Source organism: Gopherus flavomarginatus, chromosome 16 (assembly GCF_025201925.1).
Source record: "Gopherus flavomarginatus isolate rGopFla2 chromosome 16, rGopFla2.mat.asm, whole genome shotgun sequence".
NCBI classification, from domain to species: domain Eukaryota; kingdom Metazoa; phylum Chordata; order Testudines; family Testudinidae; genus Gopherus; species Gopherus flavomarginatus.
The window spans coordinates 2,063,119-2,090,148 of NC_066632.1; the positions used below are offsets into that span (position 1 = coordinate 2,063,119).

The 27,030-nt window shown below is 56.3% G+C and overlaps 1 protein-coding gene across 3 annotated transcripts in view; it reads left to right on the forward strand.

Moving 5' to 3' along the window:
* Positions 1-1,145: 1,145 nt before the first annotated feature.
* Positions 1,146-27,030, forward strand: part of LDLR (low density lipoprotein receptor) — an 85,374-nt gene continuing 59,489 nt past the window's right edge. Inside the window, exons 1-18 of one of the 3 annotated variants that reach the window (XR_007769873.1) lie at positions 1,146-1,334; positions 11,202-11,324; positions 11,656-11,778; positions 12,357-12,731; positions 13,394-13,516; positions 15,013-15,135; positions 15,461-15,580; positions 16,237-16,362; positions 16,898-17,069; positions 17,583-17,810; positions 18,046-18,164; positions 18,863-19,002; positions 19,807-19,948; positions 20,104-20,256; positions 20,568-20,741; positions 21,252-21,329; positions 21,875-22,032; positions 22,863-23,167. Coding sequence is in view for 2 of the 3 variants with exons in the window: in XM_050925526.1 (XP_050781483.1) it covers positions 1,259-1,334; positions 11,202-11,324; positions 11,656-11,778; positions 12,357-12,731; positions 13,394-13,516; positions 15,013-15,135; positions 15,461-15,580; positions 16,237-16,362; positions 16,898-17,069; positions 17,583-17,810; positions 18,046-18,164; positions 18,863-19,002; positions 19,807-19,948; positions 20,104-20,256; positions 20,568-20,741; positions 21,252-21,329; positions 21,875-22,032; positions 22,863-22,898 (2,589 nt within the window). In the remaining variant the exon portion in view is untranslated. Of the gene's footprint in view, positions 1,335-11,201; positions 11,325-11,655; positions 11,779-12,356; positions 12,732-13,393; positions 13,517-15,012; positions 15,136-15,460; positions 15,581-16,236; positions 16,363-16,897; positions 17,070-17,582; positions 17,811-18,045; positions 18,165-18,862; positions 19,003-19,806; positions 19,949-20,103; positions 20,257-20,567; positions 20,742-21,251; positions 21,330-21,874; positions 22,033-22,862; positions 25,030-27,030 lie in introns of those variants that run through there. The other 2 variants (XM_050925526.1, XM_050925527.1) reach the window with 2 other exon arrangements.

Consider the following 27,030-nt stretch of genomic DNA (forward strand, 5'->3'; position numbering starts at 1 on the left):
GTTTTACAAGGTCGCGTTTCTCCTCCCCACTGTCTCTGCCTCTTTGCCTTAGATTCTTGCCCAGCCTCACCTTTGTTGAAAACTGTTAGCTCCTAGAACCCACCACTGGCAGTTTACAGACTGAGGCAGCTCACGGTACCTTTAAGCCAAGGTAAGATGATGAAAACTGAGGGGATTGGTGCAACCCAGGTTCCTGCACCCCCAGAAAAAGCTCCAGATCTCAGCTTCCCCACAGTGGGTTGGGTATGGCTCTGAAAAGTCGGGGGGCATATGCCTGCCGCACTGTCCCACACAGGATCACTGGCCTGGGTCCTGTCTCTCTTACTTCAGTTTTTACATCAGTGTAAGTCTGCTGACTTTGGAGTTACTACTGATCTGTGCGGCTGGAAGCGATGAGAGAATCAGGGCTGGTGTTTCTTTGGGAATATCTCGGTGTCGGCTGCCTCCCTGTAGAAGATCAGGTGTCAAGGCATCAGGCCAGGCCCTGGATTTCTAGCATGGCATTATCTGGATTTCAGCAGAGGCAGAATTACTGGCTTCGCTTCACGCTCTTAGCACATCCACCTCTCCCCCAGGAGAAAGCAACAGCAGCCCTGGATTACAAACAGTGTAGGGAATGCAACCCCATTGGTGTTCCTGACTGGCCCCTCAAACACCTTCTCACTGGGGGGGGCTGGGCTGGGATTACCTAGTGGGACCTTCTGAATTGCTAAAGGCTCTTTTATTGCGTAGCCAGGTTGGCTTGTGCCATCCTACGGCCAGGCTGCAATCCTGCAGCACCGGGCAGCTGGGGAAACCAAAGCACTTTGCTGGCAGGAGTGAGACACAAACATCCCAGATTAACTCCTTGCTTTGCAGCAGGTTGGGGCGGGGGGAGAACGGGGCAGGCCATCACCATCACTTCTGGTAGGAAATGCCCCAGGCAGGGGAAGACATGGGCCCCACCCTTGTTTCTGGTGGTCCGGCGGCGCTCAGCTCCCGCCCTAAGGGCAGGGTGAGGGGCGTGGGTGGGTGGAAAGGCTTAAATGGCCGATGTCACATCGTGCGTTCCCGGCTCCGCCCCCGCCCGTGATGTGGAGCGGTTTGAAAATCACCCCACTCTAAACCCCTCCCCTCCGCAGCCCATTGAAATGCGACTCCCCGGCCCCACATGCGCTTGCAAGCGGCCAGGGCTCCCGTCTGCCCGGCTCCGGATTAACGCACCTAGGGACGCCCCAGCCCCACGCGAGACCGAAAAGCGCCCGCGGGCCACGCGAGCATGGGACGGGCAGGGGTCGCCGCCTCGCTGCTGGCTCTGGGGTTCCTCGCCCTGCGTGGGCTCGCCGCGAGCTCCGGTAAGAGCCCGCCTGGGGGGGGGGCTCCGAAGTGCCCGGTTCGGCTGCAGCTCTGGGGGCGCACGTGGGGCGCGGGGCTGGGGGGAAAGGGGGTGACTGGGCGGTTCCACAGGGTAATGTGGCTTGGAGCCCCCCCGGCCGGGACTCCCCCCTCTGCTTTCCTAGCATCGCTGCAGCGAGATGGGGGGGACCCCGCTTTTCTCAGGGTGGGGGGGCTTTTCTACCCCCTATTGCCTCCGGGGGGGGGCGGTTAGTGTGAAACCGCTTCCTCCCTGGTGTGTTTCTCATTCACTCTCCGGAGGGGGGGGGCACCTGGCTAGGGCGGGGCTGGGAAGTCTGGGGGGGCTCTGCCCGTCTGGGTGGGGGTGCAGTTGGATTCCCCCCCCCAGCCACCCCTTAACCCAGGTGGAAACCCCCCGAGCCCATCTGTCTCCACCTGTTGCTTGTGTTCTCATCCCGTTTACACCCATGGCTCCCCGCGGCTGGACTCGAACCGAGTGACTTACTCCGGATTGACACCCGAGCGCCGACTCAAACCCTAGATCTTGCTGGGGGGCAGGGGGGGCTCTCTGAAGAAGGAGGGGTCAGTCCCCCCCAATGAGTTACTGATCAGCTGTGGCTGGCTGCAGCGGGGACGCGCCTGTGGGTTGAACTGGGGAGTTCGGGCTGCGGCGGGCGCGCCCCAACCCCAAGTGCCGTCGAGGGGAGTTAGGAGCCCGAAGGCAGCTCGGGAGCTGGGCCCGAAGGGAAGGGCTGCAGGACCCAGCGGGCGGGGGGGGGGAACGAACAGCTGATGACCCCTGGCTGGTCTCAGGGGGAGGGGGGCTGGCCGTGGCATCTCGCCTGGGGCGCGGGGGGGTCTGGGGGGTGGAAGGTCCCTGGTGGGGCTCTGAGGCCAACGGGGGATACTGGGTGGGGCTGTTTTGGTGGGGAGCTGGGGGTGCTGGGTGGAGATCTGAGGCGAATGGGGGGGGGCTGGGGGGTGCATGCTGGGGACCTGGGGGGCATGGTGGCTGTTCTGGGGGCTCTGAGGGGGGGTAAGGTGGAGGGTCCCTGGTGGGGCTATGAGGTGAATGGGGGTGCTGGGGGTGCATGCTGGGGACTTGGGGGCATGGTGGCTGCTCTGAGGGGGTGTAAGGTGGAGGGTCCCTGGTGGGGATGAGGCGAAAGGGGGGGCTGGGGGTGCATGCTGGGATCCTGGGGGTATGGTGGCTGTTCTGGGGGCTCTGAGGGGGTGTAAGGTGGAGGGTCTCTGGTGGGGCTGTGAGCGAATGGGGGGGCTGGGGGGTGCATGCTGGGGTCCTGGGGGCATGGTGGCTGTTCTGGGGGCTCAGAGGGGGGGTAAGGTGGAGGGTCCCTGGTGGGGATGAGGTGAATGGGGGAGGGCTGAGGGGTGCATGCTGGGGTCCTGGGGGCATGGTGGCTGTTCTGGGGGCTCTGAGTGGGGAGTAAGGTGGAGGGTCCCTGGTGGGGCTATGAGGTGAATGGGGGAGGGCTGAGGGGTGCATGCTGGGGTCCTGGGGGCATGGTGGCTGTTCTGGGGGCTCTGAGTGGGGAGTAAGGTGGAGGGTCCCTGGTGGGGCTATGAGGTGAATGGGGGAGGGCTGAGGGGTGCATGCTGGGGACCTGGGGGGCATGGTGGCTGTTCTGGGGGCTCTGAGCGGGGGGTAAGGTGGAGGGTCCCTGGTGGGGCTATGAGGTGAATGGGGGGGCTGGGGGTGCATGCTGGGGACCTGGGGGGCATGGTGGCTGTTCTGGGGGCTCTGAGCGGGGGGTAAGGTGGAGGGTCCCTGGTGGGGCTATGAGGTGAATGGGGGGGCTGGGGGTGCATGCTGGGGACCTGGGGGGCATGGTGGCTGTTCTGGGGGCTCTGAGCGGGGGGTAAGGTGGAGGGTCCCTGGTGGGGCTATGAGGTGAATGGGGGGGGCTGGGGGGTGCATGCTGGGGTCCTGGGGGGCATGGTGGCTGTTCTGGGGGCTCTGGGGGGGTGTAAGGTGGAGGGTCCCTGGTGGGGCTATGAGGTGAATGGGGGGGCTGGGGGTGCATGCTGGGGACTTGGGGGCATGGTGGCTGCTCTGAGGGGGTGTAAGGTGGAGGGTCCCTGGTGGGGATGAGGCGAAAGGGGGGGCTGGGGGGTGCATGCTGGGATCCTGGGGGTATGGTGGCTGTTCTGGGGGCTCTGAGGGGGTGTAAGGTGGAGGGTCTCTGGTGGGGCTGTGAGCGAATGGGGGGGGCTGGGGGGTGCATGCTGGGGTCCTGGGGGGCATGGTGGCTGTTCTGGGGGCTCAGAGGGGGGGTAAGGTGGAGGGTCCCTGGTGGGGATGAGGTGAATGGGGGGCCTGGGGGGGTGCATGCTGGGGTCCTGGGGGCATGGTGGCTGTTCTGGGGGCTCTGAGTGGGGAGTAAGGTGGAGGGTCCCTGGTGGGGCTATGAGGTGAATGGGGGAGGGCTGAGGGGTGCATGCTGGGGACCTGGGGGGCATGGTGGCTGTTCTGGGGGCTCTGAGCGGGGGGTAAGGTGGAGGGTCCCTGGTGGGGCTATGAGGTGAATGGGGGGGCTGGGGGTGCATGCTGGGGACCTGGGGGGCATGGTGGCTGTTCTGGGGGCTCTGAGGGGGTGTAAAGTGGAGGGTCCCTGGTGGGGATGAGGTGAATGGGGGGGCTGGGGTGCATGCTGGGGACCTGGGGGGCATGGTGGCTGTTCTGGGGGCTCTGGGGGGGGGTAAGGTGGAGGGTCCCTGGTGGGGCTATGAGGTGAATGGGGGGGCTGGGGGCTCTGAAGGGGAGGGGTGCCTGGTCTGTGGGGGGCTCTGGGGGTACCAGGGTTTCACACGGGGGGGCGGGGACTAGAGAACGTGGCTCTGGGTGGGCGGGGCCACCAGGATGGGCGGGAAGGGGGCGGGGCCCCGCTCCACCCCAGCCTGTGCGCACTGGGCTCTCTCCTCGCTCATTGGCTGTGGCTGCAACTGGCCACCCGGGTTTCCCTCCCCCTTTGGCCAATGGCAGCTGAGGTGGGCGGAGCCCAGCCTAGGACACACCCCCCCATGACAGCCACACTCCCCACATGAACCCCTGACTCCCCAGGGTCTCTCTGTGACCCCCCCCCATACAGCCCCTTCCAGTGTCTGCATCAACCCCCCTCCCCACATGAGCCCCCCAGTGTGTATTTACCCCCCCATCCCATTCTCTCCCCCCCATAAACCCAGGGCTGCCTCCCCCAAGAGCCCCATGGTGCAGGTGTCTCCCCCCCGCCCCAGCCAGAGTCGCCCCCCAGCCAGGGGGAGCGGGACCTGGGGCCCGACCCCTTTGCTGACTTGGGGTTGTGGCTGATCCCGATATCATGTCGGGGATGGCTGCCCTGACTGCGGCAGGGCCCTGGGGAGCTGGAGCCTGGAGTTGTCCTTAGTCACGGATTCTTAAAATCCATAAACAAGCTTCAGGGTCATGGCCCTGAGTGCAAAACCCCTTGTCACGCAGCCTGCAGTGTGTGTCCGAGGGGCCCTGCTTGGAAATGCCCAGGGCTGTTACCAATGTGACCCCTTGAGGCCTGGTCCTGGTACGCAGGCACGTTTCCGTGTCATCCCCAGAGTGCTCAGTGCTTCGTGAGCCAGGATCCTGCATCGCTTTGCGTCTTGTGTCCTCTCTTACACCAGCGTAAGGGGCTGAACCTTTCTGACTTGGCAGCATCCTGCACCTCAGTGTTCGGAAGGGCTTTGTCTGCACCCAAATGCCTGTTGCTTAGAGTGTCAGATGGGCGTTTCCTTGCTTACCCTGAGTGATGTTTCGCTGCAGGCTTTTTATGACCCCCCCCCCATTTTTGTGCAAAATCGAGTGCCTGGCAAAATTTCACATTCAGCATTCTTGAGTGTCTAGCAATGTAGTTTGCATGTTGGCGCTTTAGTTTGCATGTTGGCGCTTTAGAAGCATTTGCTAGGTCTCTAAATGCTCCTGGCCTGAGATTTGCATGGGTTTGGTTCAGGATCTCTCGCCACCCCAGGAGTTCACTCCTGCATGGGGTGTTTTTACACAACCCTCTCCTCAGGTGCTGCTCCCTTCAGCCAGGGAATGGGCACTTGTACTCTGTCCAAGAAAGCAGAGCAGCTTGATTGTGTGTGAATTTGTAGATAGTTGTTATGCCTCTGCAGGGAAACATCTACTTGTATGTTCAGCAACCCCAGGTGTCGCTGTAGCATGGCCATGCACTCCCAGTTATCTCTGTAGCCAAAAATCCACAGCCTCCCCTGGGTGCAAACGCTGGATCTGGATAGCGAACATTGCTGCAAATTGGGAGTCCTGGATAAGCTGTAATGAGTGTAGGATGTTTCATTCAGCAGGAAAGGAAACTCGGTTGCTCATCTTACAAATCTGGCTCATCTGGGATTTCCCTGCCTGTTGTGTAAAGAGAGTTTCCACAAAAGGCTGCCTGTCGAATTGGGGCTGCTTCTCCCCGGAGCCAAACTGCATGGGCATAAGGTTAGACAAAGGGCTAAACTGATGCACTTGGAGATGCTGATAGGTTCTCCTGTAAATTCCTCTAGGCGTCTGTCTCCCGTTGACTGTCACTCGAACTCAGGTGCCTCTGTAAATCTGGTACAAAGTCTGTAGAGTCATTACACAGTTACCTTGTAATTACTCAGCTTTGGCCTTATGAGCTGTTCCTGATTTCCTTCTTCCCCCACCCTGGACTTCTGCCAGCTGGGCTAATTGCCTAGTGCCCTTGGTCTTCTGGAGTGTGATTCCAGGAAAGGATTCCAGGCCCTCTGGATCCGTTCCCTTGCTTCTCAGCTTCCTTCTGAAGGCTGAATGGCGACACGCTGGGTTTCAAATACTCCTGCTCCAGTGCGACCCACAGCAAAATGCCATGAATGAATGCACATGGCTTTTTGGATCGAGTACAGGCTCTGGAGTGAGTGTTACTCATTCATCTGTCCAGGCGCTGTCAAGGGCATGATGCCGTTACTACACGGGGGTGATGCTCCAGACTCCCGTGCCAGGCAAAGGGGCTTTGCAGTTGGCTTTGCCAGCGATTTGAGGAATTTGACCGTATTCCAGGCATTCTTACAAACTAGGCAGGGGCTGGAGTGATGTTTTATCCTGAGCTTGTGACGTGAGACAGCTGAACTGGAGAGTAGCTACAGGCTTCTATAACCAGGATTTGCTAACAGTCTGTAGCAAAGTGGAACCTGCCGTGGAAGTGGGCTAGAAATCAGCTGTCATGTGAAAGGGTGACTTGAGCTGCCAAAAAAAAATCCAGCACTAAATCTATAGCAGGAGCAAACAGAACATCACAGTTCTGCAGTGAAAAGCGTTTAAAATTTGCCTAGATTGTTGTCATACCACACGCATCTGCTGTCTGCACAGAGCGTGGAGAGCAAAAGGAATTATTGCCTAGTGGCAACATATATATTTTTCTCACCTGGTCCTAGAAACAAGAAATTATTTTTTTATTTGATTTTTAGGAAAGATAATTGAGGATGTCGATTTGAAAAGGAAGTGGTTGTTTTTTTTGGGGGGGGGGGGGTTGAGTTGCTTAAACTTTTTAATGTAAATTTCGAAGGGTTTCCCAGATGTGTGTCTGTTCTGGCCAATATGGGAGCGTCTCTTCCCTTTAAAGCCCAAAATCCCATCTCTAAACCACCCACTCCCAGGGTCAGTTGACCATGGTCCGATGGGATGCTGGGTGCCCGGAGGCTGCGTTCAGAAAATCAGTTCAGAGAGTCTTGTCATCTGACTCTCCTCTCCTGGGGCTCAGTGGTCGAAAAGTCGCCTCAGTGCTTTCCAGTTTTCTGTTGGCACAGCAATAAAATGGTGCGCCGTGGTTCAGTCGTGTAGAATGTAAATCGCCAGCATGGTGCTGGCGATCAGGCTGCACCCCTCGCTGTACAACCAGCCGTACAAAGAGGTGGAAACGTCGACGGACGGGGCCTCACTGGGCAAAGCAGAATGAGTGGCTTTCTCTGGCAGTGCGTTGGCTGAAGTATTCTTTCAAGCAGTCTCCGTCTCTTGCTGGGGTCGTGCTAATGGGTTAAAGGGAAGTAGGCTGCCTTTACTGGCAGCGCTGTTTCAAATTGTGCCTGACAACCCTTCTAATAACCTTGCTTGTGCCCTGCCAGTTTCCCACATCAAAGCTCTGTCGGCTCAGCATTACCGTGGTATGGCAGTGCTGTACGGTTCTCACAATTAAGGAATGCGAGGGGCGGAAAACGTTGAAATCTGCAAGTGACGCTCCACTTGGCGATGCGCCCCTAAAAGCTCCCCCCCAGGCGAGTGGAAGTACTCGAGCCCTGATCCTGGTGGCCTTAGTTCTGCTGTGGGAGCAGCCCCAAAGCTAAGGAAGTGCATCAATGTTCCCTGGCAGCATCAAATAGGGAAACTGCGGTGTCTCCAAAGTGAAGTGAAACCAAGGGAAGTCTCTTGAGTACCACTTTGATGTGTCTGACCTAGTAACAGACAGAGCTGCAAGCTCCTGCTGGGCGGTTGTAGGACAGAAGCCTGGCCTCTGATTCCTCAAGGGTTTAGCATTTGGCATGGCTGTGTGGGGTTCAAGTGGACAGCTCTAGAGGTTGATGTCCAAGACTTTGGACCGCATTAAGTGACCGCCACGTTGCTGAGAACTGGCTTTCCTGGATGCAGATGCCATTTGCTTTCTTGGATCCTTCTGCCCATCAGCTGACGTCTGTGTAGCAACAACCACGTCTGACCCTTAAAACACTTGTGCAGAGTAGAGAGTCTCCCCTCAGTGCCAGTGATCCCCCTCCAAGAGGCGGTAGCTAGATGGACGGAAGAATTCGTCCGTCGACCTGGCGCTGTCTCCATGGGGACTTGGGTCAGTGTAACTGTGTGCTCAGTGGGGTGGATTTTTCCCACCCCGACGGACGTAGTTAAACCGACCTCATTGTTTGGCATAGCCCAGGCCTTTTGTGGTGTCTGTTTTTGCAACTCCCCTCAAAAGATGCAGGGTTTTGGAGCTGGGTGTCAGTGACCTTCCCCAGGGCGAAGTCCCATCCAGCAAAGCCCTGTTTAAAAACCGAAGGAAAGTCCCAGGTGGCATGTGGTGCCTGAGAGGAGAGGTGGTGTGTGGGTTGCACTTTTCAATGCCTTCCTGCCGGAGCCGCAGCTGCCATTTTGTGTCTCTTCCTTCACAGGAAGAACGTTACTGAGCAGCCAACTCTTGGCCTCCCGGGGTGCCTTGCTACCTGATCGCTCTTGTTCTGAGGCCAGGTGAAATAAGCCATCTAGGCTGCGATGGATGCCCAGCTCACATCCATTTCAGTGCCACACGATTTGCAAATCAGTAACAATTCCAGATCCTGGGAAGGGCGCTGTGGTCAGGGCTGGCTAGAAAATACTCACTTCTAGAAAGGCTCTAGTCTGCCACTATCCCCCATTATTGGTGCAGTTCAATAAAACTCGTAACAAGGGGTCTACTAGAAATGGACCAACAGCTGCAAAGTCCAGCTGGGGGTTTGGGGAGGTTTTTACTTCAGGCCGTCTGATCACTGGATTTAAACTCCGGGGACACGCCCGGGGATGCGTGTGAAGGCAGGGGATAGATTTCCCTCTTGTACCAGAGATGTCTCCGTGGCTCGGTCGCCTGGTGGTGTCTTGTTTGCGTAAGGCTATGCCGGCAAACAGAAGCAGCAGTGGAGCCAGGCAGGAGAAGTAATTTGCCCTTTGAGAGCTTATCTCAGAAGATGAATAGCTGGGCTGAGCCCTGGGCACTGGTGGTGTGATCCTGGCTCCTCCTCGCTGGGACAACCGTGACACAGAGCCGGGCAACTCCCGCGTTCTAAGGGCGTGTGTGAAGTGAGGGCTTGTGAATCAGCTGAAACTCGGTGGTGTGCAGCAGAGCGGAAGCTGTAGTAACAGTACAAGCGGCCGTGGGAGGAAAACCCAGTGCGCCGTGAGTCAGCTCATGCCTGAGATGTGCGTGTGTGTGTGTTTCACAGGGTGTGTCAGATGCCAGTCAGGTGGTTCGCCAGGGCTGGTCCGTGGGGTGCGAGAGCCTGCCAGGGCAAAACAGCCTAGTGCCCAGCTAGCCCTGGTCTCTTCGAATCATTGCAGTTCAGTGTAACTCTCTGCGGCCTGCAGCGGGACTGTCCCTTGCCTGCCAAACCCAGGGGTGGGAGCTCAATCCTTGAGGGGGCCACTTAGGGATCTGGGGATTGACCCTGCTTTGAGCTGGGGGTTGGACTAGGTGATCTCCTGAGGTCCCTTTTGACCCTGAGATTCTATGATCACACAATCCTGAGTTGAGTTGGGCCCCATGAAATCATGAGATCTCAAAAGTAGAGTCTCTTGGTGTATGAACTGGGTGGTCCAGCAGTTAGAGCACTAGCTCTGGGTTCAAATCCTGGCTCTGCCACAGACTCCCTGTGTGACCTTGGCCCAGTCTTTAGGCCTCTGTTCCCACCTGGATAATGGCCCTGCCCTGCCTCTCAGGGGTGTTTGTGAAGATAAAGACACTAAAAACTGTCAGATGCTCAGCTGTTCTGGCGCTGGGGGCCAGAGAAGGACCCTTGGGTATGGCTGACATGTTTGAGATTTCCCCAGCAGCCGAGGGGTGAGACGGCTTCTCTTTTAAAGCTGATTTTGGGGGGAAGGGGTAGGAATGTAAACCACCAGACCCCAGAAGGCTGTCAAATATCCCAAGACATAGCAAGCATTGGCAGGGCTGAGCTGTTCTGTTCTCGAGTCCGGCTTCTGTCCCACTGGAGCAAGGTGCCTTCTGTCTCCTTAATCCCGTGTTCCCCACGTGCTGCCGTTCCTCTGCAGCGCCACAGAACATGGCCCCATTGGGTCCCTTTTAGACTGGTGCACGTGGCGTGCTTTGTAGCCACTAGCCAAGACGTGGGAACTTTGTAGCGGAAAAGGTACCCTGCTTTCCTACCAAAGACTCCCGGCTCCTCTGGTAGCTTTCACAGCCAAGCAGAGAACATTTAAACAATCTGCTGAAATTCTGTCACTCCCCCTCTGGCTCCTGGTTCCTTTTCATCCCATGCAGTAGCGCGTCTGACCCTCCTCAGTCTGGCTCGGACCCTTCATGGATGCTGTTGTCCCTGACCCAACACACACTTCTGCTTAGAAAATAATTCTGTGGGTGGTTCATAAACCAGTGGGCAGACACGGGAAGAAGTGGGGTTCTCTAGTCTGGTGAGGGTATTTCTTAGCACTGGCTGAACACCGGCTCCCTCTCTCCTGTGGATGCCGAGGAGAGTTAACTTCCTTTCCTCTCCAGCGATGCTTTTCCCGAGGCGTCTGCTTGCGTTGGCAAAACGGATCGAGGCTGGAGGAGCGATTCTCTAATGCTCAGCCGGCGTAGGGAGACTGGGAATTGCTGGGTTATGCTTCACGGCCGCGCGCAATGCCCGGGTGGGTTCTGTAGCACCACACGGGGACACGGTGCTTTGCAGAACGCCTGTAAATAGACACCGGTGAAGTCTGGGCCCACTGAAGTCACAAATTCACTCCCTGCATCTGCCATGAAGATCTTTAAAATGTGGATGCGCCCAAGTTGGGGACCCCATCCCCATGGAAAGTGGGGATCCAGCTGGAGCTGGGATAATGGCTCGTGTCCACAGATACTGAGACCTTGGTTTGCCCCGCCCACTCTCAGATGGGTTTAGGGGCCAGATGCTCAGCTGGTGTGAATCAGGATGGCTCCCTTGGCATCAGTGGGTCTGTGCTGATTTACACTAGCTCTGGCCCGTTCTCTCTGCAGATGGGGGATCCAACGGGCTTAGGGAACTTGGCGTGTAGGGTCTGGTCCGTCTCCGGCAATGCCACTGATTCCTGATGAATGTTCCCATGGGAGCCAGTCTCACTGTCCTCTCCGCAGCTAACCCAGGGCCTCTTGTTTCCCTGGCAGCAGAGGAGAAATGCGGCAAGACAGAGTTCCAGTGCCAGGACGGCGAGTGCATCCCCTCCAAGTGGGTGTGTGACGGCAGTCCGGAATGCAAGGACGAGTCCGACGAGTGGCAGGAGACCTGCAGTAAGTGGCCGCTCCAGGTGGCCAAACGGGGAATTGAGGGCCGATCTCGTGGGAGGAGATGCAGAGCTTGGCTGGCTCTGCCTAGCAAGAGGTGGGGCACCCCGGGGGAGAGTGAAGAGCTGTTAAAGGCCAAAGTTGGCCCAAGAAGAAATGGAAACTGGCCAGGGATCGATGCCGTCCGGAAAGGAGAGGGAGGCTTTGAACCGTGGGAGGGAGGGTCTGGCCGGCCGGGGTGAGATGACAGGGCAGCCCGTGCTAGCAGGGACTGGCATCACGGTCTCGTCCAGCCCCGTGTCCCCTGCACCCAGTGTCTCTTCGTTGTCTCCTCCAGAGTTGGTGACGTGCAAGTCGGAGGAGTTCAGCTGTGGGGGCCGCGTTAACCGGTGCATCCCGGCCTCCTGGAGGTGCGACACCAAGGCAGATTGCGAGAACGGCTCAGACGAGCGGGATTGTGGTAAGTCGCGCTCGGCGTCGGCGCCAGCAGCTCTAACAGGACGTCCTGCGCACCTGGCTTTAAATGGCGGAGCATGGCGTGGCGTGCGAGCAGGCAGGCGGGGAGTTTCTGGTGCTGGAGGGACTGGCTGGGTCTAGGGGAACACTGGGAATGGTGATGGGGGGGCGGGGGCTAGTGGCTAGATGGTGACGGGGGGTGGGACTGGGAGTCAGGCCTCCTGAGTCCTATCCCCAGCTGTGTTGCTGCTTTGTGGTGACCTTGGGCACCTCGCTGCATGTCAAACAGGGCTGGTGCCTAGGCTATAGTCAGAGGCGTAACCGCTGCAGGCATAGACAGAGCTGCACTCGCTCCTGGAACGGCCTCCCAAGCTGTTACTGGGGCCGAGTTTCCCTCTCCAGTCCCCTGGCGTGGGCCACCGATTCACCTCCCTCTCCCCGCATGGGCCACCAATTTCACCCTCCCCCCCCCGCCTCGCCCCTCTCTTCAGCCCCCCCAGTGTGGGCTGCCAATTCCCCCCCCACACACATACACCCCGGCGTGGGCTGCTGATCACCCCCCTGCCTTGCCCCTCTCTCCAGCACCGAAGAGCTGCATGGACGACCAGTTCCAGTGCCACAACGGGCAGTGCGTCTCCTTGGCCTTTGTCTGCGACGAGGACCACGACTGCGAGGACGGGAGTGACGAGGCCGACTGCCCTGCCCCGACCTGCAACCCCAACATGTTCCAGTGCAACAGCTCCCTCTGCATCCCCAAGCTCTGGGCCTGTGACGACGACCCCGACTGCCCGGACGGCTCCGACGAGTGGCCCCAGAATTGCGGCGGGCGGACGGCCCCCGCCCCCGGGCCCTGCTCGCCGCTGGAGTTCCACTGCGGCTCCGGGGAGTGCATCCACGCGCAGTGGCGCTGCGACGGGGGCCTGGACTGCCGGGATCGCTCGGACGAGGAGAACTGTGGTACGTCGGGCGCTAGCCGCACGGGGAAGGCCTGACGCCTGTTGCTGGCTGGTGGCCAGACAGTGGCTCCCGGGAAACTTCCTACTGGCCCAGTCCCTCCCTCCCAACTGGCTGTAGTGGGTCAGCCTCGGGAGAAGCCTGGGACCGCCCCACATACTGATTTGGTGTGGGCGCGTCCAGGCCCAGGCATGTTGGCTGACGCATGGGCGGGGGTGGGGAAACCTGACCTTGCCCTATGAACGGCCAGACTGGGTCAGGCCAAAGATCCATCCAGCCCAGTGACCAGAACAGGGCCATTATCGTGTGGTCCACTCCCAGCTTCTGGCAAACAGAGGCTAGTGACCCTGTCCCTGCCTGTCTCCTGGGCTGACCCTGCTCAGGGGATGAATTGGGAGTGGCTGATCTGATAGTCAAGTCACCCACCTGCCTCCTGGCAAGCGACCGCTGCGAGCGCCCCTCATTCAGCTGACACATTTCCCACCCCCCGGGTTCGGCTCCAGCCCAGAGACACTGTGTGCTCTTTGGGATCAGATTTAAATAAAAACCCTTGAGCGAGTGGGGTAGAAACCCGCGTTGGCTTTCCCCGGGCAGCGGGAAACTCTGTGCCGGGCTGCCTTTGCAGCTGGGTCCCCAAGTCTCTGCCTTCCTCTCCGTCCCCTCAGCGAAGCCCACATGCCGCCCGGACGAGTTTCAGTGCAACGACGGGGCCTGTGTGCACGGCAGCCGGCAGTGCGACCAGGAGTACGACTGCAAAGACCTGAGCGACGAGGTCGGCTGCAAGAACGGTGAGTGGTGCAGGGTGGGCACGGCCGATTAGACCCGCGTGACCTGGCATTCGACAAGCCCAGGGCGCCTCCTGCCGGCTTGAGCTGGGTCACCGCTGCTCTCCAAGCTGTTCTGAAACCAATAGTTCCCGTTCTGGCCAGAACTTCTCGCTGAACAAGCTCCTGCAGGCACAAATAGTGCCTCCTGGGACGTTGCACTCTGATTTGATGGCAGGATGCTGACGAGTGTGAATATAATGTAACTGGGAAATGCTTCTTGCAAAAGGTCTCTTGTAAGATATCATTATAAAGCTTATAATCTACTGCGTGAGGTCATTCTGTTTGTCTAAATGTACCACTCGTGTATCTGAAACAAGAATTAGAACTTTGGGGCCTATTGTGATTATGCAAAGTGGGGGCCATTAATGGTGGTTTGGAATCTTGCTGGCTCCCGATAACCAGGACAATTGACTGTAAATGGCTCTGTTCACTGCCTGTATCCATGTGTGCTTCAGTTTTGGGGCACGTGGTTCAGACCTGGGTGTCTGTTGGAGCAGACGGGTATGTCTGGCTCTACGAGACAGGATGCTGGATTCCCAGGCTGGCAGTGAAAGCAGGGGCAGAAAAACAAAAAAATATCTGCCGGGGACACGCACCTCTTCCCTGGCAGCATGTCCGTTCCAGCATGCCCGGAGCAGCCTGAGACTGGAGAGGGGCGCTGGGTGTGCCTGCCTGCGTGACTGACCATCATCGGAGGGGAAGAGGGGTTGCGGGGCTGGGTGTACAAGTGTGCTGATGAGAGAGTCAGACAGACTTTCTGTCCCTGTCCCTTGCTACTGCAGCTGGCTGGCATGGCAGGGTTGGGTTTTGTTATGCACGAGGCAGGCTGGAGGCAGAAATGTAGCAGCCTGCCTGCTAGGAACATTGTTAATGTGCCTATTGTTAGTTAACAGTTCCCATTCTCAGTCAATACCCCCAAGAGCATAAAACCTGTGAGAGTTTGAAGACCCCTCCATTGCCAGAGGGGTGTCAAGGAGCTTTATCCTACCTGATGGGAAGGGATACTCCGCTAAGAAGATCTGCGCTTTCTCGCTCATTTCCTGTGCCAAGGTGGCATCATGGGGTTTGATTTTTGGCTCTGGATTTATTTTTACTTACACATTTAAAACAAAACCTTTGAGGGCAAGTAAAACCCTTCCCAAGCAGTCAATACAATGTCAGGACAGTCGGAACCTGGCACCTCCCAGAGTACCCAGCCAGGTCCAGGACAATGACTGATTAGCCAAACTGTGGGACTTACATGTGGAGTTGATGCTGTGCTGAGCTCCTAGCTGGAGGAGAGGGAAGACTGATCACCCCAGCCCTGGCCTCTCTGCAGTGCTGGAGGTGAGGCGCTCTACTGGCAGATCTCTCCAGCTCTGGCTGAGTGGCGAAGAGCAGCCGTCCAGGGCTCGTGTCTCTTGCAAGAGAAGTCTAGCATGAAACTCAAGAGAATCTCCTTCCTTCCTTCCTTCCAGTGACTGCCTGCGAAGGGCCTGACAAGTTTAAGTGCCGCTCTGGGGAGTGCATCCCTCTGGACAAAGTGTGCAACCGACAGCGGGACTGCAGGGACTGGTCCGACGAGCCCATCAAGGAGTGTGGTAAGAGTTTGCTCAGTCTCACATTGGCCGTGCTCGAAGATGCACAGCTGGCCAGACGAGGGCATCGTCCTTTCCGAGGAGCCCAGCTGGCTCTGTTTAGCTGGGATCCCAAGTTTCTTGCAATTGGTTCTCTCACCTTTGCTGTTGACATGTTGGATCCTACGGACTCTCGGGTGGGTTTCAAGAAGGGGGTGGTGAGCGTCGCGCTTACAAACACCTCCGCTTGGGGCCAGCATGGTGTGTCGATGGCCTTGGAGGGACGGGCGGGTTAGGTGACGATGCTGGGCAAAGCTTTTCAGCTCACGCCACGTCGGTCTCTTTCCAGATACAAACGAGTGCCTGGCCAACAAAGGCGGCTGTTCCCACATATGCAAAGATCTCAAACTTGGCTACGAGTGCCTGTGTCCTGAGGGCTACCAGCTGGTTGGCCAGAAGAAATGTGAAGGTAGGTTCTCCATCCCCGTCAACCTCCTGCCAACTGCTGTATACGGCTTTAAAACCCACTCCCAGCTGCGGGGGCCAGTCTGGAGCAGTATTTTTAATTGCCTCTCACTGGCTATGGGGGAGATTTCTGTGGCTTTGAGGGGTAATGTCTGCTTCTAAGCAGCATGCGCAGAGTCCAGGCACCGCTCCCAACGACACCGCGGCCTGCAAGTGCCGTCTGACGGGTGGGGCCTGATCTGGCCACATTCCACGCAAAGGCAGGTCTCCTTGGTGTGAACAGTTGTGTGGCTGCCTTGCTGTGCAGGTGGCTTTGCTCAGTGTAGCACAGCTGACTTTGAAAAGGGCCCTGCTGATGAGTAAGGTGACCTCTGGCCGCCATCCTAGCCCTGAAATCGGGGCGAGTCAGTTTTTATTACGGTGGTAAATGTAGCTCCCTTCCTGAAGCCCACTCCCCAGTCTATCTTGGCAGACCCCTTTTCAGTATCTCAAACCGAAATGCTCCTCTGGGATTGGGACACAGCAAACGCATGCGGCTCTCAGCCTCCCGGGAGTTAAAAAAAAGAAATAACTTAATTTTTCTCTTTTAAAATCTCTGCTGGGACATCCTGTCTCTTGCGTTTTGAGGGGTTTTTAACTGCTTCCTCTTGGGGTTTGCAGATATTGACGAGTGTCTGAGCCCCGATACGTGTAGCCAGATCTGCGTGAACCTGGAGGGAAGCTACAAGTGTGAATGTAACGAAGGCTACCAGCTTGACCTCACTACCAAAACCTGCAAAGCCATCGGTATGTCAGCAACTCCTGGTTCTTGGGGATGCCTCGTTTGATCTACACTCCTGTGTCTTGGCCAGGCCGCAGTATTCTTGGAAAATGGGGGGTTGCATCCCAGTGCAATGCAGCATCTGGTTCCTAGTCCCTCCGTGATGCTAGGCTGTTTCGGGCCTGCCAGGCCTGGATCTCGGCAGTCCCTGCTTTTCAGACGCTTCCCTACCTTAAGATAAGGTGACTCTCGCGGAATCGGAGAGTGGGATTTTGCTTAAGAAAACTGTTGTGAGTGTTTAATGAGAAACTGATTGGCTGTTTCCCAGCGCCTGGCGGTGTCAGGTGGAAACAACCCTGTGGGATGGGGGTTGTGGCCACAGTTGTTGCCACAGCGACAGCAGGTATCTTGGTATTAGACTGTCTCTGTCGCTGTGAACTTCCAGCTCTGTCTGGCGGTTCCCTCTTCCCGTCCGTGAAGAGCCCTGGCACGTCTTGCCCAGTGGCTGCCTGCTGGCTGGCCCTGTCTCATGGCCCCTTTCTTCCTTCCCGGCCCTGCCAGGCACCATCGCGTACCTGTTCTTCACCAACCGCAACGAAGTGAGGCGCATGACGCTGGATCGCAGCGACTACGGCAGCCTCATCTCCCACCTGAAGCACGTGGTGGCCCTGGACCTGGAAATTGCCCAGCGCAAAATCTACTGGTCTGACCTGTCTCAGAAGAAAATCTACAGGTAAAGCCAGTTCTGCCGGGGCAGCCTGGCTCTGCTAGTGCCGGGCGTGGCCCCAGAACCCCACTGAGCAGGGGGGACCCCACCCGGCAGGGTGTGAAAGCCACCCCAGCTGATAGAGCCTCCAGCGAAGAAGCTAATCACATTTCCCAGCGGAGGGGGCACATAGTGAAACCGGGAGCCCCAGCAGAGATGCCTGTGAGGTCTCCGCCCTAGTCTGGGAGGGGTGGTGCGTGCTGGGAGAGGGGCTGGGGGGAAGCTGGCCCTGCGTCTCCCTAAGCCGTCCTTGTCCTGCGGCTAGAGGCTGTCGGTTCTCAGGACAGTTGGTCTGGCATCTTCTCACCAGTGCCAGAGTTTGTCCTTGATCCTCTGTGGGCGGAAACTGATGCAGTTCCTCGGAGTTCATTGATGCTCCGCCGACTGGCCCGTTGGGCTGCGAGGACGTGCTTGGTACCACTCCTCCAGTGCCGCTGGGTCCGAGTCCCCTGGATCTGACCCGTCTCCTCTCCCCTGCAGCACCCGGCTAGACCAGGCTGACAACGCCACCCAGCACACTGCTGTGATCAGCACTGGCCTCCGAGCCCCCGACGGCATCGCTGTCGACTGGGTCTACGGGAACATCTACTGGACGGACTCGGCGCTGGGCACCGTCTCCGTGGCCGACAGGGAGGGCGCCAAGAGGAAGACCCTGATCGAGGAGCCCAGCTCCAAGCCACGTGCCATCGTGGTGGACCCCAGCCACGGGTAGGTGGCCTTGAAGCCATCTCGTATGTGAGGGGAGGGGAGGGGAAGGGGCAGTCAGAGCATCCCCTCAGCAACGCAGACAAACGAGACATCTGCTGCCCTGACAGGAGAATTCAAATGGAGATGGGCTTGAACTCTGTGGGCAGAGTCGGAGCTGTCTCCTCCGTGTCGCGCTAGCTCGGCTGGTGCCCGGTGAGCAGTGCTTTCTAATCTCCTTGTGCCTCCCCCCTGGCAGCTTCATGTACTGGACGGACTGGGGGAGCTCTGCCAAGATTGCCAAGAGCGGGCTGAATGGTGTGGACAGCTTCCCCCTGGTGCAAGACGGCATCGAGTGGCCGAATGGAATAACTCTAGGTACGTGGGGGGGTGTCCGTGGGTCCCACTCTTCCCCGCCAGGAGGGTGCACACAGAACTGAAGGAACTGTCCCTTTTGAGGAGAGCCCAGGCAGAAACGGAGCGCAAACCAAAGGAAATCTGACCAATGTGGTTTCTCTGGCCTGGGCACCGTGATGCAGTGACCCCTTTCAGCCCCACGTTTCTATGGGCCAAAGAACAACCATCGGGGCTAGAGTCCAGATAAGCTGCTTAAAGCGCTTTCCAGTGTAACGAGCTGTGTGGGGAGGGGCATCAGTAACACACAGAGGGGGGTTTATTGGCCAAGGTTTTCAAGTCTGGGAGCCCAAAACTAAGCTGCTCAGGGAGTGAGTTTCTTGGGAGCTTCTGAAAATCCGTCCAGGCCACTTACTGAAGGCCAGAAATGGTCTAAAGCAAGGCTCCCAACTCCATCGGTGACGTGTCCCATTTAAATCGGGTTCCTTTACCTCTTGGCCACACGGAGGTTTCAGCACAGGGGTCTCTGGCCGCTCTTTGTTCCCATAGCTTTGGGGAGCGTTGGCACAGACTGGAGCGTAACGCGTTCCTTTCTCCATGGCTTGGCTGAATGGGGAGTCTGGCTTGTCTAGAAGGTCTCTTAGCTGAGTGCTCCAGCTCCCTGCAAGATCTCTGCTGTCCTGGAGCCTCCAGAGCCTTCACCAGCCCCCGGTCTATTTCAGATCTGGTAAACCAGCGCCTCTACTGGGTGGACTCCAAGCTGCACTCGATCTCCAGCGTGGGCGTCGACGGGGGCAGCAGGAAAACCATCCTTGAGGACCAGGAGAGACTGGCTCACCCTTTTGCGGTCACCGTCTTTGAGGTGAGTCTTGGGTCGAAGCTCCTCTGTCTTGGATCCGCCTTGTGAAATCCACGGTGGAAACTTAAATGTATCAGGCACAAAATCAAGGGACCTGCCCCGGCGTCATGGGGCTCCCCACTTTCAAAGGCAGCTAATGACGTGGGTGCCTCTTTGTGACTGCCCCACTTGACACCTTGAAAGAGGCCTGGCTTTTCCCCGTGCCCCCCAGCGAGCACTGAGCACCTGCCCCCTGAAAATCCAGCCACTTTAGGGGATCTCAAGTTGGACACCCAGGAATTGCTCATTGCTCTTGGAAAACATTCCCCTCCGAGTTAAAAGCCTCTCCCCATTCCTGCACCTGCCGTAGATGCACTGAGATTGTGTTGGGAGTGACACTGCATTACAGGCTCCAATCTGGTCTGGCACCACCCCGTTCTGCTGGGGGCTGTGTAGACACAATGGAAAAGCCAGGCCCAGGAGCTTACAGCTGAAGTGCGTAGGGGCTGCTCCAAATGGGGATGTTCATCCAGGCCACTGACCAGTCACTAAATCTCTAGCCCCTCTCCGACCCCAATTCAATCCATGGGGTCGACTGTCCCACTTAGAGGAGGAAGGTCTGGGACTGCCTGGACCTTGCACCATGCGGAGATCAGTGATGCAACTTGCTCTGGATACAGAGGCCAGGCGTTTGTCTGCCTCTTTCAATATTTGCTTGTGTCACTGGCACATGCTGTTGGGTTTTTTCGGTGGGTAGGTGTCGGGAGAAACCAGTGGCTAATCGGGGAGGTGTCTTTTTTTGCTTCTCCATCTCAAATCCCACTTCAGGATAAAGTGTTCTGGACGGATATCCTCAATGAAGCCATCTTCAGCGCCAACCGCCTGACCGGCACCAATGTCACCCTGGTGGCGGAAGACTTGTTTTCCCCAGAAGATATTGTCCTGTATCACAACCTGCGGCAGCCGGCAGGTACGGCAGGCGCTCATCCGCTCAGACCGGGGTGTGTGGGCTGTGGGACTCTCTGCTGTCGCGTTGGGATCTCTTTGCAGAATCCCTCTATCTGTCCCCGGAGCCCCACCCCATTGCTTTCGGTGCTCAGGCCTATGCTCTCTGTGCCCTCCCAGGCATCAACTGGTGCGAGAACCACCCTCTCCCGAATGGCGGCTGCGAGTACCTGTGCCTCCCTGCCCCCCAGATCACACGCCACTCACCCAAGTACACCTGTGCCTGCCCCGATGGCCTGCACCTCGCTGCGGACATGAGGAGCTGCTCCAAAGGTACATGGGGGAATCGGCCAACGCTTGTGGGGCCAGCTGTCGGCTCAATGGCTTTCCCAGTGTGTCTGTGCCGAGCTTTCTGTAGACAGCCTGGTCCTGTTGGAGAGGGAGAGTGTTCCCTGGTGGTTAAAGCAAGGGAACGGGGAGTCAGGACTCCTGGGTCCTGTTCTCAGAGTGGTCGTTGACTTTCCCTGTGTGATGCTGGGTGTCACTTGACCTCTCTAGGCTGCCAGTAAAAGGGGCAGAGAAACCTCTCCCCCCTTCCTCCCCCCCCCCCCCCCCCACCGCTAAGTATTAAATTCCCTTCCCAGATCCGGAAGTCCCCACCGCCGCCAGCACCACGCCTCTGGCCCGGCTGCTCACCACGACCAGTGCACTGAAGCAGACAGCAAGGCCACCGGCTGCCACGGCTGGGGTGCTGAGCACCCATGCTGGGGATGGCCTCGACCTGACCACGTCAGAGATGGTCACTCTATCCCAGCAGGGTAAGAATGCCTTTGTTTGCCCCCCTAACATTCTCCCTTGTCCAGAACCATAGGTAGCAATGCGGTCTAGCGGTTAGAGCAGAGGGGACTGGGAGTCCTGACTCCTGGGTCATGCTCCCAACTCAAGGAGGGCACCGTGGTCTAATGGTTAGAGCCGGGTGTTCTTGGTGTCAGGACACTTGGCTTCTGTTTTCGATCCTAGGAGAGGAGTGTAGCCTCATGAGTAGATGCTGGGGGAGAATGGGAGTTGGGACTCCTGGGTTCTAATTCTGCGTAGGCACCAACTTGCCTGAGGTCACTGGGCTTCTGTGCCTCAGTTTCCCCACCTGTAAAATGAGGCTGCTGCAATCAGCAGCAGAAGAGCTGGGAGACAGCCAGTCGCTCTGTCAGATGTTGTTGTGACCAGTGGGATTCCTGTGCAGCACCTGGGATAGACAAACCATCCTGTCTCGAATGGCCACTTGGCTCCAGCCCCTCTGCTGCAGCTAACTGGCTTCTCCACTCTTCCAGCTCGCAATGATGTTGCTGCTGAGACCAACCAGGACAAGCACAGCGGCCGCACTGCGCTCTCCGTTGTCTTGCCGCTGGGTAAGTTCCTAAAATGCTGGCTGTCCTGAGCAGCCTCCTTTCTCTGCGAACAAAATCACTGGGCACTGAATCCTGGCTGTTCCTCGCCTTGGCTGCCGAGGCGGCTGGCCATGGCCATCGGGTTCAGTGGCCCGCCCTGGTCTGGAGGCAGGAAGGAATTTCTCCTAGGAATGCGTTAGGGACCCCTGGGATGGGTGCCTGCCTCAGTTTCCCCATCGATGCAGTGGAGAAGAGCAGCACTGCTGTGGGGGTGAACACATCGTGAGGCACTCGTAGTCCCCAGCAGCGGGGTCTAAGTACCAGAGAGAGAGACCTCAGTGACCTCTGATCCTTCCTCCCCTCCCAGCGGTGATTCGCTCTGACCTCCGCTGAAATGCTTTGCTGGATCAGGACCGGTTGGGGGGCCTCTGTGCTCCGTGGGGATTTCACATCCCACTGTACCATTGCCTCACGGGGACAGGGATTGACTAGAGCTTCTCGGGGCTTGTGTTTAATTCCAGCAGTTACAATGTTTCCCCTCCTCTCACTCCTCCCCTCCCCCCTAGTGCTCATTAGCTTAATCGCCTTTGGTGCTTTCCTGGTGTGGAAGAACTGGCGCCTCAAGAACATCAACAGCATCAACTTTGACAACCCCGTCTATCAGAAAACGACGGAGGACGAGGTTCACATCTGTCGGAGCCAGGACGGATACACGTACCCATCGGTAAGCGGCTCCCTGCCTCAGCTAGCCTCCCAAATCCAGCTGCAAGACCGAGTTCTGCCCAGTACGTGAGCCGGGAGGTCTGCAGTCCCCCTGAGAGGCTGGTGGCAAGGAGCCCGTGGTCCGAGTATGTCCCCAGTCTGCCTTCCAAGAGCCGCAGGCGTGGCTGCGTGCAGGGCTGGCAGCCAGGAAGGCCTGAGCAGAGCTGGGCCAGAACAACGGGTTTGCTTTGTCGGCAACTCTGAAAAGACAAATGAGTTTCTGGGTTTTTTGTCAGCTGCCTTGGTCCTGAAAGGAATTGCATAGACACAAAACTGTTCCCCACACACACACACTTCACGTGGGACGGGTCGAAGTTCCCTGATTCAAAAAATGCAGGGAAATTGACTCCTGTAGTTCAGAAATATTTGTGGGGTCGCGGAATCTGCTTTGCCAAAAGTTTGTTTTGGGTGTGTTCCTCCCCCCACCCAGCTTGAGGCTTTGGCAAAGTCACTGCTCGTCTCACTGATTTCACACCTTCTCAGGATGCCTGGGAATACACTGCCCCCCACCCAATTGGAATCGGAGTAGCTTAACTGTGTCCTAGCCCCTAGACTGCCAGCAGCTAAGAGGAGTTCTCCTTTAGCACAAGCAATTTCTGAAGCAGAAGTTCCTGCATCCTATTTCCCAATGGCTGATGCATCCTGGCTAGTCAGAGCTTAACCCAACAGGGACAAACCCTGAAGTCTGAAGCACCCACTTTGTTTGGTTTCTGAGGCGAAGCTAGATCCCTGCCCCATATCTTGTCCGAAGGAGAAACCTTTGGTAATGGCTGAAATGTGTTTCCTTAACAGAGACAGATCGTCAGCTTGGAAGACGACGTAGCGTGAACCTGGGACGTGCCTCCTGCCAGACTTTGCTGCTCGTTTCACGGGAGGGAGTGACGCACTACGTCTTTCTCCTCCCTGACTTTTTCTTTGATTCTTTAACGACCGTCCAACCCGCCCGCAGCGCCGCGCCACTTCCTGAGTAACTTGATGGGCCTGCGCTGCTTGTCCCCAACACACTGTTCGCTTGGCTCTCGGGGGAGGAGATGCATCTGGTTTGACTCCTGGGTTTTTTATGTTTTATATATTTAATACTTTTTGTATCAGATGCAGTTGATTTCTCCCCCGCCCCCCGGGGATGTACCTGCTGGTTTTCTTCCATTTGATCTGGGACAGGAGGAGAACTTTTTCTTACGTGTGAAGGAGAAAAGAAATCGGGTGGGTGGAAAGAAACACGACTTCTCTGGATGTAAGCTGGGAGTCCCCACGCCTGCAGCTGGTCAGCTTCACTAAAGGACTAACGGCAGGGAGGAAGGATGAAGCCAGATCTGTATCAGGGACTTAAAAACCAAACTGGTGCTGCCATCCCGTCTGTACTCGGTGTATGTCTGCGTGCGCCCCCTCTGGGGGATGGATGTTTGCTTAGATCTGGAATCCCGCCCCCCACCTGACACACACGTGCCATGTCCCTATCCTGCTTGAAGAAAAGTCTTCAGACTCTTTCTCCCCCCGCCCCCCGGACAGATAAGGCACGACCCAGGTGCTTCTCTCGGTCGGTGACGCTGGCATCGCTTGTGCTGAACAGGATGGCTCCTCAGAGATGGGCCGATTGGTGCAGTCGCCCTTCGCCGATTGTCATCTCCGGGTTCCAATGCTGCAACTTCTCCCTCACCCACCTTGCACTTTTTTGGGCCCTTTTCAGGGGGGTTGTGTATTTTTGGTAACTTTTTTGCATGGTCTTTCACTTTTTTCCCTCCCTGCCACCCTCTTGCGCTGCAGGGTTGGTGGAACGTGGGGGCTGCAGGGAAGAAATCCAGGTCAGGCTCGAAGAGGCCTCGTTGCATTGGCCTCTGTGTGTCTGGCTGGGAGGGAAAAGAGGAACGGCCTGTGCTGGCTGGGGCAGGAGGAAACCTGCGCCAGGAGCGTGTCCTGACTCGTTTTACTGTTTACAGTTGCCACATGCCTTAGCACTTTGAGTCTTGATAAGTCTAAGCCGGCTTGCGCCCCCCCCCCCCATTCTGCTTAGTCTGAATCCCTTTTACAGCCCCCCCCCCCCCCCCCCGAAACTGGCTTTTTTATTTAAAATACAAACAAAAAGTGCAGGACTCGAGTCAGCTTGATTCTGCACCCTACCAAAAATACCCAGAATGCAAAGTCTCCTAAGCCTTCATGAGCGATGGAGCTTTTTGCTCCCCGTGCTCTAGCACGTGCTTGAGTTACTGGCATTCCCTATGCGCGTATATGGACCGATAGCCTGGTCCTGCACTGGGGCGACTTTGCTCGCTAACGTTTGCAGGATCAGGGCTTAGATGTGGCCTTTCTGATCGGAGTCAGTCCCGTCCCCATTCAGTCTGCGGGGGGGGATTCTGCACGGATGAGTTGTAATGATAAAACTGCAGGGAAGCCGGCGTAATGTTACGAGATCTAAAGGTTAAAGTTCACAAAGGGACAACTCTTTCCGCCTTGGCGTAGCTGTCCCTCGGGCCGGGGAACAGGGCTACAGACCAGTGCAAAGAACTCGCCTTTTTGGCCTGAAGCTGTGACAGATTCAACTTCTTTCTTATTTTGAAGGGTGTAAATAGCCGTGTACAGCTTATATATAGTATCTGTTGCCACACACCATGGCCTGTGTGTGTGTGTTTGTATATGTTTGGTTGGAGCCGTTTCCTGTATGTAAAATATGATTTATTTATTTTCTTGTTTTCATGGTTGCTGAGTTAATTCCATCCTTCATCCCCTCTTTCTATTTTGTTTTTTGGGGGAAGTTGTGGGGGAGGGTGTCTCCACCTGCCATCAAATCTTTCGCTGTCTAAAGGGACGTTTGCACTACTGACCGGACTCCATGCCACAACCAGCGCCTACTGGGGGAAAAGTGTCATCTACAGTCGATAAATGTCACAGATTTTTTTTTAAATCTTAAGTGTTTAAAATTTCTAGTCTAATATGATCAATTAAATTTTTGGAATGGAAACGATCAGTAGAAACTTCACTGTGTCCTTCTTTTTGTAATTAATATAGAATCTGAATTAGTCGCTTCTCCTTTCCTAATGGGGGGATAATGTTGTGGGGGTGGTTTTGTTTTTCCTCCAAGCTTTCCTGAATTGAGAGTCAGAAGAACTGAATTACATGAGACCTTAGTATGTGCTCAAAGCTCAGGGCCTGCTTTCCTGAACTAGTTCATTTTTTATTTATATATAATATAAAAACCAAAGGAGACTCTTACGAGTTCTGTATACTGCATGTTTCCAGCTTATCTCCCCACTGGGCACACCTACTTGTAAATTGCCTTGCTGATATTAATCATTAACTGTGTGGCATAGATTAATCTATTGATCTGTCAGTTGCCCTCTTTAACAACATAAACAGTGCATTTAAATGTGACCGTCTGGCTCCATAGCCAAAGATAACCCTTACCCAGGCACTTTATTTAAAAAAAATTATACTCCTCAGCCACTTACCCTCCAGCAAGGGATTTTGATGGTAGCTGAGTGGATGCAATACGAACAGTCATCAGACGCTAGCTAGCTACCGGCAGCATGACTTTCCTGCTGATTTCAGCAAGGGCTGAGGCATGTGCTGTGGGACAGCCTGCCTTGCTTGCAGGCGGAGATGGCTCAGAATAGGCTGCTGTCTGTTTCATTCCCCTCCTCGCCTGTAGTATCCGTTGTAACCAAACCCGAGCTTGTTCATCAATGATTTTGGATGCATCCCCAAAGTCTCGCATATGACTTCAGAATAAGGCACAGGTTTGGTGCACTCACATAGCCCCAACCACACGTTCTTATTTAAACCAAGTGACTCTTAAAGGAAGGAAAAAACACCCTCTGGTAACTGTTTTTCCTCTCTCTAAACTTTGTTGCCTTTTATGACAACTGCAAACTGTACCCGGAATGTAGGTTTTGTTCTGCAGCTTCTGTCCTGTTACCTAAACCAACTTTTAATATTGGGCCCTCGATCCAACGTGAGCTGGGGGCTTTCTGTCAAATACAGAGACCTTTCTAAGGAGGGGAGTTCTGTACTCCGGGTCCTGGGGCGCTGGTGAGGAAAGGGGGCCCCAGATGTTAATTGCACACGTGGTTCTTGGCTTTACCAAGAAGTGCTGGATGGCAGGAGCTATTTTATTTATTTCTTGCGATGGACAAAGCCTTTCCCCCTAGGCTGTGGGTCAGGCCCAGAGGACAGAGCCTGCAGCATGGAGAACATTCCCTTTCCCTGGCAGAGGTGCATCCAAAAATCAGCTTACTCTCCTCCCCTCTCTCTCTCACCAGCTGGCCTCCTGCTGAAAGCCAGGAGCGCTGCGTGTTAGAAAGGGAAAGGAGCTTAAAAATTGCACTAATGCTGTGACATGGAGTCGGGTGCCTGGCTTGTCTGCAGCAGATTTAGTGACTTGGAATCCTGTTAACTGTTTGCCCTGGTCTTAGCACCACAGGGCCCAGCCCTGCTCCTGGTGCTCACGAAGGACCTGTGGGATTCTGAGCTCTAGCCAAGCCTCCCCCCAGTGAGAAAGGGAGAGGAATCGAGTAGAGATAAGCTGGGATGTTTCAAAGGAACCTAAAGGTATTAAACACCAGCTTGGGTGGGATTTGGGTGCTAAGCCATTCTAAGACTGTTGGAAAAACCCTGCCTGAAAACTGCTCAAGTGAAACTTGTCCTAACTCTGGTTCCATGAGCTAAACCCACCCGCCTTGTGTGTTTTCTCTTCTCTCCCCGACCCCTCCTTACCTTCCAGCTGTGTGGTCTGTTTCTACACATATTCTTCATGTGATGCAAAAGTGATCTCCTGGCACTTGCCTCGTTCCACAGCCCTGCTTCTAAATGTTTCAGCAAGTTCCTTTTATGCTCATATAAACAATCAAAATGCAACAAAGTTCTACCTCTCTTCCCCAGGCCCCGGCTCTCCCTTCTGGTAAATTCCTCCTTGCCTGAAGGTTTTGGGGGGGTGGGACTGAAAGTTGTAGGGCCAAGTTGGGATTTC